The sequence below is a fragment of the Loxodonta africana genome, chromosome 5, assembly GCF_030014295.1.
Source record: "Loxodonta africana isolate mLoxAfr1 chromosome 5, mLoxAfr1.hap2, whole genome shotgun sequence".
Lineage (NCBI taxonomy): Eukaryota > Metazoa > Chordata > Mammalia > Proboscidea > Elephantidae > Loxodonta > Loxodonta africana.
The window spans coordinates 156,979,304-156,991,499 of NC_087346.1; the positions used below are offsets into that span (position 1 = coordinate 156,979,304).

At 50.0% G+C, this 12,196-nt stretch overlaps 1 protein-coding gene across 3 annotated transcripts in view; it reads right to left on the reverse strand.

The window, feature by feature from the left end:
• Window positions 1-2,031: 2,031 nt before the first annotated feature.
• FAM53A (family with sequence similarity 53 member A) overlaps window positions 2,032-12,196 on the reverse strand; it is a 57,673-nt gene continuing 47,508 nt past the window's right edge. For all 3 annotated transcript variants that reach the window (XM_064286133.1, XM_064286134.1, XM_064286132.1), the window contains exon 5: window positions 2,032-2,564. In XM_064286133.1, the coding sequence (XP_064142203.1) occupies window positions 2,244-2,564 (321 nt within the window). In that variant the 3' untranslated portion in view covers window positions 2,032-2,243. The remainder of the gene's footprint in view (window positions 2,565-12,196) is intronic.

Below are 12,196 nucleotides of genomic sequence, written 5' to 3' on the forward strand. Positions count from 1 at the left end.
ATTTACTGATGGGCTCTACCGTTTTTCTTGTTTCCAATTCATTAATTCCGCCTTTATCTTTATTCCGCCCCCTCCTGCCTCCCTTGGATTTACTTTATTGTTCTGTTTTTCCCTCCTTGTGTCAAATGTTTAGTTCATTTATTTTCCGTCTCTCTTGCTTGGTAATAAAAGCATTTAAGGTTGTGAATTTTCCACCAGCTCCTCCTAAAGCTGCTTCCTGGACGTGTGGTTTCTCTCTCTGTATAATTGTAAAACCGCCTGTCACGGTCCCTGTTATTTACTCTCCGACCTAGGAGTTATTTAGGAGAGTATCTTTGAATTTCCAAGTAGTTTGTTTTTTTTTTCTTTTTTACCCTTTTATTAATTCTGAGGTTTATTGCATGGGTTTAAATAATAAAGCCTATCAATGTTTTACCATTTGGAATGTATCAAGGTGCACGTGCCTCCATGCGTGTGTGCACGTACCTACATGTGTACCTGTGTATGCGTGTACGTGTTTGCATACTCATGTGCATGCATGTGCATTGTATCCACATGTGTATACATGTGTATGCCTGTGCATGTGTGCCCATGTGCACATGTGCCTGCGTGCACTCCTGTGTGCCCGCGTGCATGTCTGCCTGCGTGCACACCTGTGTGCCCGTGTGCATATGTATGTGTGCCTACATGCACACCTGAGTGCCCATGTGCATGTGTGCCTGCGTGCACACCTGCGTGTACATACATACACATGCACAGCTATGCCTGTGTGCATGCATGTGTGTATGTACCTATGTACAAAATGCTCTGTGTAGACCAGGGTGTGTTGGACAGTTACAGATGTGGACGAAGAGTGTGGCCTTTGCCACACACGGGTGCCCACCCTGCTGTGGGCCCGCTGTCTGCAGGGCAGCCACATTAGCACAGTCCAGGTGGCCCTGATGGAGGAGGGGACACACCCATTGTCCTGAGGTGGAAGGCAAAAAGATCCTCAACTGCCCTGCCCCCTCCATCTCATAGGAAAGGGTCGAAGGGTGGCACCAGAAAGCAGGGTACCCAGGCTTCCCCCATGTCGGGGCTGGGCCAATCCAAATAAAATAAAATCATTTCCCACCTTTGCCCACCTTCAGGGGACAGTCCACACAAGTTAGGAAAAAGACATGGATTATCGACCTTTCACAAATTTTCTTAGGGGTAAAAAAAGAAAAAACTTCTAATTTTAAAAAATCAAGAAAATGTCTCAAGGTTGTTAATGCTCTCTTTCACTATCATAAACTTTCTGTTAACCAAAGTCCTTAGATAAATGTCTGTTAGAAATTCCTGTGATCTTACTGTGTTACAGAAATAAAAAACAGGGGCTCCCAGGCTCTGTCCTTGTGCTAAAGCAAGACCAGGCAGGACGGGAGCAGTCACACATGCAAAGCACAACGCCTTTGACTGACGCCACGGGCCACTTTCAACTAGGAGTGCTGACAGGGTCACCTCCCAGGAACGGTCGTCTGCAAACCCCATCTGGGAGCTCAAGGGCCCCCGCGCACCCTCCTTGGCTAAGGAAGGCACAGCCACACCTGATAGGGAGTCCTCAGCCAGAAACCTCATCTTGTTGAGTTGATTCCAGCTCGGGGCAATCTCATGTGTTAGAGGAAAACTGTTCCATTGGAGTCTCCTGGCTGTCATCTTAACCGAAGCAGATCCCCAGGCCTTTCTTCTGTGGTACACAGGGTGGGTTTGAACCACCAACCTTAAGGTTAGCAGCCAATTGCAAACTGCTTGCACCGTCTCAGCCAGACTCTGCCCCAGCAGCACCACTTCCAGCTGGAAGCCATCACATAGGAGACCAGGGCAGTCATGACGGCCAGGCTACCAAACCCAGGTCACACGCCAAGGGCACCAAGCGCCACCTGTGCCTGTGTGGGCCCTGAACACCCGTAACACACCCTCTGGGGAGAAGAGATGCCCGTCCCACCTACTGGGGGCCAGCCCAGCAGCGCCGGGGTTTCTGACCAGGTAAACCGGGCACCGCGCTTCCACGGGGCTCTTGGCGCAAGGAGACACACCCACACGGGTCGGTTTGAAGATGCACGTTTAATACAATGTTCTTCTGAAAATTCATTCCAAAATAGAGGAGCTTTCTCTGAAACTGTAAAAGCCAAAAAAATGCAAAATACTTCTTTAGGAAAACTGTAATCAAAATGATACCTTGATGTTCGAAATGACGCGGAACCCCTCTTCCGTCGGGGCGCCACCAACGGACACACTGGCCATCAGTTGTTCTCGATCTGCTCCAGGTCAAGGTCCCCGCAGTCCAGAGGGAAGACACCCTCCTCCTCAGCACTGTCCCCGTCACCGGGGGCCCCGGCACTCTCACCCTCACCCGTGGCCGCCACGCACTCCCTTGGGGTCCATGGGCGCAGGCCGGCGGGGCAGGGCCCCGGGCACTCCCTCACCGGGCTGGAGCCAGGCGTGACCATGCTCATGAGGTCGTGTGAGTCACACGGGGAGGACACCACCGTCTTCACTTGGGCGTCATCTTCCTCGTCATCTTCGTAGTCGAGGGAACAGAGGCTCTTGGAATTCTTTAGCGTCTGCAAGAAGAAAAGAGAGGCTTACGACACTGTCGGCAGGCTGCCGGGGCTGGTGCGCTTGGTGTCACTGGTCCTGCAGTTCACACAAGGCGGAGGCATCCTCGGCCATGTCCCTGGCCACAACCGGAAGTGCCGCCAGGGCCCTGCCAGCCCCCCACGGGCTCCACCTGAGCCCACCACAGCAGGCCCGCTCCCTGAGCAAGAACTCAAGACGCCCAGAGGGGCTGGTCAGGAAGGGGCGGTCTCCCCTGCATTTCCCACCACAGCGCCTCCCCAGCCTCGCTCACAGACCCCTCCAGGCCAACATGGTCTCAGGGGAGAGCTCCCACCTCTCTTGCCACCCCTATACCTGGGCCCCATCAGACCCCTCGTGAGTCCCTGAGTCTCTCCTCTTCCCATTTCCTTAGGGGCCTGCATCCGCCCAGCACCTTTTTCTTTGTCTTCAGCCTTTTCTCTTTCAAATGTAAACATGCTTCGATCTTTCTGATCCTTCAGTATCTAAGGAGCACACATGTACACACATGCACACATGCGTATGCAAATGTGCACACGCTCGTGCGCGCACACAGAACCAGGGCCTGCTCTGTGCACCGCGCCCCCGTCACAGGGCCCCTCCCACCAGCTGTCCACCCGCCTTCAGCACCCCCCACACTGGAATGGCCCTGCCTGGAAGGGCCCCATGGGGCCACATTCAGGGACTCTTGGAACCGCTCTCAGGAGATCAGCCCCTGTCCAGACCACCGCTGCAGTTCTCTTCGCCCTCGGCCCTTCCAGCCAGAGCTCGCTCTCCTCAGCAGCCTGCCCTCTCACGTACTCCCCACCCAGAGTCGGAACCCAGGAAGCTCTCTCTGGAACTGCAGACAGTCCTGAGCCCGTCCTGTTGACACCTCTCCTGACTGCCCCACGGGTTCTGAGGCCCAGCAGGCCACCGTGTGGGACTGCCCCCATGGCATCTCCTGTGGAGTTGCCTCCACACCCACTCCATGGGGGTACCCCCCCCTCAGCCCACTGTCTCCTGGTCTCGCCTGGAATTCCGAGTCCTGTGCTTCCTGCAGTGCCCACACCCTGTCCACGGCGTGTCCAGCCTCCGCTGGGAACAGCCTGTTCGCCTCCTCCACCTGCCCAGGTGTCACCTGCCACTGCCAGGACCAGGTGGGCTCCTTTCTGAGGCCCACACCCAGGCTGCACCTGGAAACACATCACCATGTTATTCGTGGTTTCTCAAGGGTAGGGGGCTTCTGTCCTCTCCATCCCCTCAGCCCCCGGCCAGGGCCTGGACATGTGAGGTGATGGGAGGGCAAAGCCCAAACCACACAGACACGCCCAGAAGGCAAATGGGGTTTCCTGTTTTTTGTTTTTTTTTTTAATTTGGATATCAGCCAATCTGTCTAAAACTATGAACCTAGGGTACAAGTCAATCAACTTGACACAACCAAAGAATCTTCTCCCCGAAACCGCCATTCTTCTAGGCACACGATGGAAAAATCTATCTTTTGGCAAATTCCCTAGAAACAACTCCACAGTGGAGTAAACAAACGCCTCTCCCCTGGGAGGGCAGAGCTCCCCTTTGAATTTGTGTTTTCAGGCCACACGTGCACTGTTCCACTAAAACGTGAACCATTGTCGACACACCGTGAAAAACATAACCTGTCACTGAATAACCTGTGCAGATAGTGTTAAACGGGAAATGAATGTGCTGTGTAAGCCTTCACAGAAAACACAACAAAATATTAAAAAAAAAAAAAAAATCACTGTTTGAGAAGTAAAATTCTATTTATCAGAACAAGAACCAAATCTTTAAAGAGCCAACGGCTATGGGTTTGGCCTCAAGAGATCCGGGAGGTGGGTCTAAAGGAATCCACGCTTTGTTCAAGTCAAGGCGAGTCCACCTATCAAACCACTTCCATGTACAAAGGCCTGCCCTGACCATTGTTCTCCTGTAGGAACTATGTAGATGGGACCAAAGTGGCAACAGCCACTAAAAAGTCTAGAGGGGAGCCTTAGGGGGCAGTAAATTTTTGTTAACGGGGGAGAAACAACTCCAAGGGGAGGGTGAGAACAGTCACACAACTGGAAGAGCACAATCAATGTCACTGAATTGTACACGTAGAAACGGCTGAATTGGTGTGTGTTTTGCCATGGACGTGCTCAACGACAAAATAAAATAAATAACATTTCTAGAGGCAAACCTGCCAGCTGATCTGTGGGCCCTCGGCGCGTCAGGGACAGCGGGCAGAGCACAGCCCCTCGCGCTGGCTCCCAGCCCAGACGGCCTCGTGTCTGGCTGCGTCTGGCCTCGCTTCCTTGTTACGCTGGCTCCAGACTGCCCGGCCTGGGCACAGCAGGGGGACACCTGGCACTATACACACACACTGCCATAGAATAGATGCCGACTCCTGGCGACCCCGGGTGTTACAGAGTAGAACTGTCCCACAGTTTTCTTTCCTGTGATCTTTAGGGGCACAGATCACCAGGCCTTTCTTCTGGAGTGCCGCTGGGTGGGTTTGAACCTCCAACCTTTAGGTTAGCAGTCGAGCCAAACCATCTGTGCCACCTAGGGACCTAAAAGAAATCTTACAAGTCTTTGTTGTTGTTATGTGTCAGAATCGTCAGGTCGACTCCGACTCATAGGGACCCCACGTAACAGAGTAGGACTGCCCCGTAGGGTTTCCTAGGCTGTAATCTTCTCGAGAGCAGATCATCAGGTCTCTCTCCCATGGAGCCACTGGGTGGGTTCAAACCACTGACCTTTCATGTAGCAGCTGAGTGCTTAACTATTGCGCCACCACGTCTCCTTTACAAGTCTTTAGTGGCCAAATTTCTTAAAATCTCAAGCTATTTCCCTTTTGGTTTGCACCACAGAAGTCAAGCCTCCGAGCCCGACTAAGCCTGGCAGATGGCGAGAGAGCTACTGCTGAGAGGTCCTCGCCGTCATCGTCACGTGAGCCACATTCACAGGCTGCATAAGCAACGGTGTAGCTGAAGTGTGAGGGCAGCAGGCTGCTTAGTAACATCTAGCTTGTGTGGTTTGCGAAAGAAGCCCCACAACCGTGGTTAAACAGGAAGACGTGTGAAGAGCAAACCCTCGACAGGGCGAAAAGGGGGCATCACGCCTCAGGCCACCTCACGGGGCACCTGATGCTGCTCAGAGCCACAGGCCACAGCTGAGGACACTGAGGCTCAGAGGATGAGGGACCTGGGCAGGGGCCTAATCCACCATGTGTGACCCCGTCACAGACACTGCAGGGCTCCGGCTACCATCACTGTGGTTTGAAGTCACCTGCATCGAAGCAGGTGAACACAAAATATTTCCTCAAAACACAAAGGTCAAGTCTCTGAGTCCAAAATCAGGGGTTCTTGGCCTAAATTTCAGCAGGTCTTTGAAATTTTGTGCAGGACGGTCAGTGTGTGGGGACAGGCCAGGTTGCAGGGACAGCAAGACAGGCCCCACTCATAGACAGGCAAGCTCCTCCAGCTACAATGAAGTTGGCAAGTTGCAAGGGGAAGCAGAACCTCCCCCCACGTACCCTGAAGTCACTTCAACAAGCATCCACACCTGGTCGCACGTGCCAAGGCTCCCACCAGACTGAAGCCCACGGGTTCTCTGTGGGACAGCACGTCCTCCACGACCACGTGAGACAGACCCACGCTGCGTGCCTGCTTTCACCAGGGTGAGCTGGCCCTCAGGCACAACAGCCATAACCGAAGGCCGGGTCAGGGCAGGGAGCCCAGGGCTTCTGGCTGTCTGTGAGTACTGGGAGCCCACTGCACATGTGCGTGGGTCAAACCAGGGCTCCAGGTGCTACAAAGAAACAAGGACAGACACTGGCAACAATAACCTCCCAGAAAGAGGACATTCAAGCGGCCAACAAACACATGCAAAGATGCTCTCTGTCATTAGCCATTAAAAAAAAAACCCAAACCCACTGCTGTCAAGTCCATTCCAACTCATAGCAACCCTGTAGGACAGAGCAGAACTGCCCCAAAGGTTTTCCAAGGCTGTAAATCTTTGTGGAAGCAGACTGCCACATGTTTTTCCCACAGAGCAGCTGATGGGTTCGAATCACTGACCTTTCGATTAGCAGCTGAGTGCTTAACCATTGTACCACAAGGGCTCCCATTAGCCATTAGAGAGATTCAGAACAAAACTACAATGAGATACCATCTTACCCTGCTAAAATGGAACTGATTAAAAAAAAAAACAGAAAACAATAAATGTTGGTAAGGATGTGGGGAGACTGGAAAACTTAGCCAGTGCAGACAGAAACGTAAAATGGTATAATCACTATGGAAAACAGTATGGCAATTCCTCAGAAAGTTAGAAATAGAACCTTACAGTCCAATAATTCCACTTAGATGTATACCTAGTGTACACACCTTTGGTATGTAAATCCTCACAACTGGACCAATAAGCAACATCATGACACACAGAAAAGACTGAAGCTGTCAAGGAGTTCATTTTACTTGGATCCACCATCAACGCCCATGGAAGCAGCAGTCGAGAAGTCAAGCAATGTATCACATTGGGCAAACCTGCTGCAAAACATTTCTTTAAAGTGTTAAAACGCAAAGATGTCACTTTGAAGACATGTGAAAGCTGGACAATGAATAAGGAAGACGGAAGAAGAACTGATGCCTTTGAATTATGGTGTAGGCAAAGAATACTGAATATACCATGGACTGCCAGAAGTAATGAATAAATCTGTGCTGGAATAAGTACAGGTGGAATGCTCCTTAGAAGCGAGGATGGCGAGGCTTCGTCTCACGTACCTTTGGCATGTTATCAGGAGGGACCAGCCCCTGGAGAAGGACATCATGCTTGGTAAAGTAGAAGACCCTCAGTGAGATGGACTGACACAGCGGCTGCAACAAGGGGTTCAAACATAGCAGCAACTGTGAGGATGGTGCTGGGCCACGCAGTCTTTCCTTCCGTTGTACATAGGGGTCGCTATGAGTTGGAACCAACTCAGTGGCACCTAACAACAACATATCCCCTAGAGATCTAATAGAAGACACGGGAACAGACACATATGCACACCTACGTTTACTGCAGCTCTATTCACAACAGCCAAAAGATGGAAACAACCGAAGTGCCCATCAGTAGATGAACGGATAAACAAAACTTGGCACATACATGCAAGGAAATCCTACTCAGTCATAAAGAGACACCTTGTAACATGGATGAACCTGGAGAATGTAATGCTGACAGAAGTAAGTCAATCACAAGGGACAAATACTATACGATTTCACTTTTATAAAATGACAAGAATAGGTATATATACAAAGACCAGTGTTTACTGATGGTTACCAGGGGTTGGGGAGGGGGCAGTAATTCTCTAGATAGTAGTCACTTTTTATTTATGGTGATGGGAAAGGCAGCACCAAATGTGGGTGAAGTATGCATAGCTTGACCAAGGTAACACATGCCACTAAGTTGTACAGAAGAAAAATAATGTTTTTGTAAATGTTATGTTATGTATAATTTCTAACCAAAAAAAATTTGTGTGTGTGTGTATAAAACAAAACAAATAGGGGCCACAGATACTGATACTTCTTAGACATAACCAGTCACCTCATGGGATTAGCTTTTTTGGTTTGAAGACTTAGGGTCATAGTCTCATGGGACACTGAGTCAATTGACATAATTAGTTCATAAAGGTTATTTTCTACATTCTAGTTTGGTGAGTAGCATCCGGGGTATCAAAAGCTTTTGAGCAGCCATCTAAGATAAACTATTTGTCTCCACTAGTCTGGAGCAAAAGACAAAAAAGGAAATCCAAGATTCAGAGAGGAAATGGTCTACAAGACTAATTGTCTCCAGGAACCATGGTCTCCTCTACCTTGAGACCAGAAGAACTAGATGGTGCCCAGCTACCACCACTGAACGTTCATATCAGGGCCACAATAACTGCATCCTGATAGAATGGGAGAAAAATGTGGAATAGAACTTCAAGTTCTCAGAGAATCCAGACTTACCGGACCCATTGACACTAGAGGAATTCCCAAGAATATTACCCCGAGATACTCTTTAAACCTTAAACCAAAACTATCCCCTGAAGTCACCTTTTACCTAAATAGCAGGTCAGCTCATAAAGGAAAGACTATCATCCTTAAGTACTGCACTGTTTTAAAAAATCATCTGTATGAGACCAAATGGTCAACAATTATTCTAAAGCACAGATGAGAAGGTTGAGGGACAGTGAGGCTAAGTTAATGGGAACAGAACAACTAGAACAGAAATAATGAGAATGTTGACAAAATGTGAAGAGTGTAACCAATGTCACTGAACAATAAGTATAGAAATTGTTGAATAGGAACCTGCTTTGCTATGTATACTTTCACCAAAAATGCAATAAAATAGTTATATAAAAAAAGAACTTCCTGGGGCCAACTTGGCCAACACAACAGAGTGTCTTGCTCAGCTGACCAAGAGGAAGGGCAGAGACCAGCCTACGCCAAGCTATGGAGGCCCAGAGGGCTCAGGTGTGTCCATACCACACACGGGCGAGGGTATGGTTGCATGTGCGTGAGTGTGTGTGTGTGTGTGTGCATGGCGAGTGTGTCTGGGTGTGTTAAATACGAGGGGAGCTGTAATAAGGAAGCCAGTATGAGAAGTAATCAGACCCCTAGACCCCCACCCCAGCCTTTAGGCCAGCACCCCTCCCCAACCTTGCAGGACAGTAGAGATTTATTCTCTAAAGACAATAAGCTGGAGGTCTCTGAATTGGGGGTGCCAGGCACAGAGTAGGGGACAACACCATACGGAAGCAGAGCCAAGTGAACATACACACCCTAAACACAGAGCCCTGGCCCCTAGCCGTGTGGCTCCAAGTACCCTCCACCTCCGAGGCTGAAGAATCTTCTTTGGGAAATCTGACCAGCCCCAAAGGAAAGTCCTAGAGATACAGACTTTGAAGGTTCCCAACACACAGCTGACCCACATCAGCCTAAAAAAGCTCACAGTCGAGGGGCCACACCCACACGCACAGAGCCCCCACTCTAAAACACAAGAAGACAACCAAACATCTGAGGAACGCATCTAACCTGAAAGTCAGAGACTAGAATAAATCAGAAGAAACAGGCAACTTGAGGGAAACAGGCTATGCAGGGAAAAGAAAACATCCCCTTTCCCCAAACAAAACTTGGTATTACTATCCTCAGAGGTAAGATATTCATTCCTGGAATTGAGAGAAAATTAGAGAGAAAAAGAAGATGGAGAGAGCCGGTCGAGGAGGTCCAATATCTGAATAACTGGAGTTACAGAAAGCCTGAACAAAGAAAACAGGGAAGCACAGCGGGCGGGCATAGGGAGATGTGCACATGCATTAAGAAATCACCTACAAAATACTTCAAGAAAATTCCCCAGACTGGAGGGCACGAGTCTGCAAAATCAGAGGGTCCCCAAGTCTTCAGCACAATCAGCGAAAATGGACAATCGCCAAGGTCTTCGATCATGAATTCCAGAACATGGAGAGTAAAGTGGAGACAACAAGCCTCCAGGGAGGAAAGTCAAGAAACAAAGAATCCGGAATCAGAGGGCTTTGTGCTTCTCATCAGCAACGCTGGAATCCGGAAGGCAACAGGCAACGTCTTCAAGACCCTGAAGGCAATAAGTTTCCAGCCCAGGATTCTATTCCCAACTCTCAGAGGAATATAAGAGTGGACTAAGAAAGTTTTCAGCTGTGGACAATCTCAAAACGTTTGCCTTCCACGCAGCCTTTCTCAACAAGATACTCCACCAAAGGTCCATGGCAGCAGCAGTCAGGAAGTCAAATGATGTACAGCATTGGGCAAATCTGCTACAAAACACCTCCTTAAAGTGTGAAAGAACAAAGATGTCGCTTTAAGGACTAAAAGGCGCCTGACTCAAGCCATGCTGTTTTCAGTCACTTCGTATGCATGTGAAAGCTAGACCAAAGCAGAATTGATGCCTTTGAATTGTGGTGTTGGCAAAGAATATTGAATATACGATGGACTGCCAAAAGAACAAACAAATCTGTCTGGCAAGAAGGACAGCGAGAATGCTCCTTGGAAGCAAAGATGGCCAGACTTTGTCTCACGTACTTTTGACATGTTATCAGGAGGGATCAGTCCCTGGAGAAGGACATCATGTTTGGTAAAGTAGAGGGTCAGCGAAAAAGACAGCCTCAAAGAGATGGGCTGACACAGTGGCTGCAACAATGAGCTCAAGCACCACAACGATTGTGAGGATGGCGCAAGAGAGGGCAGTGTTTTGTTATGTTGTGCACAGGGTCGCTATGAGATGGGACTGATGGCACCTGACAACTACACTCTATCAAAACGAGACAGTAAACTAAGAAAAAGACAGCCTGCAACCGAGGCACATGGACAGTAGGACCCCACAAGGGGCCAGTGAAGGGAGACAGGACAGTGTGGGGGCAACCAGTCCCAGCTGGAGCCACATGGCTCAAGACTGGTGAGTCAAAGGCGACCACCAAAATACTGCAGCCACAGTGCGCCCTGCGACCTGAGAACCGATAACTCAAGATGTGACAGGACCATGTGCCTGATCGTGCACCTCAACCACACACGGGCAGTGTTCCTGGTCTCTGCTCCTGCCCGGTTGCCTGGGCCATCTGAGGACACTCCTATCACCCACACCTGAGTTCTGGTTGACCCCACTCAATAAGGCAAGGCTAGGCTTGAGGTGCAGCTCACATGCCCAAACTTCCTCCTGCCACATGCCCAGGAGCCAGCCCACTCTCCCAGATGCCTTGGCTGAGTTCGACACCCCCATGTGTGACCCCGGTACCCGTCTGTGACCCCATAACATATGTGTGACCCCAGCACTCGCCTGTGGCCCCAGCACCAGCCTGTAACTCCAGCACCTGCTTGTGACTCCAGTGCCAGCCTGCACCCCCGGCACCTGCCTGCACCCTGGGTGCCAGCCTGTGACCGCGGCACTGACTTTCTCAAAAGTGGGGGCCACACAGTGGTCTCAAGATGCTGCTTAGCCTCTCTTCCCCAGAGCCTTCACTGACAGCGGCGATACTACCCCGCAACAGAGGCAGAACACCCTCACTGCCCAGTTTTCATATGTGTCACCTTTCACATTTATCTAAATATAAGTTGAAAAGTTAAAATAATTGAGAAAAAAAGGTTAAAGTAGATATTTAAAATTGTTTATTCAACTGTGGTACAACCTAAACGTAAGTGGAAAGAGTAAGAAAAAAATTAAAGCAGGTACAACTTGCCAGACTGTGAACTCTGAATACAGGCCTGAGCTTACGCCTCAGGTAGACAGGAAACTGCAGATCAGAGACCCTCCCAAGGTCCTCCCAGTCCTCCGTGAGGGGAGGGCTCTGGCCTCGCCCCTGGGACCGCCACCCCATGCACTGCTGGTCAGGGAGGCTTGGCCTCCTCAGCCCACGTCAATGAGGTGCAGAAAGCTGGCGCTGTGACACCCAACGTACTCCAGCAGGGTGTGATCGCAGGGGTGGCACAGCTTTCTGTCCAGTTACATGATTCTCTAGTCAGCCATCTCCACATTGTAACTTCTCCTCATCTCCACGCATGACACTCGCTGGCGTTACATCTCCTGGGGAAGATCTGAGAAAACGAGCAGGGGGAAACTATAGGACAGCACAACCTGCAAAAGCCGGAAGCTGTGT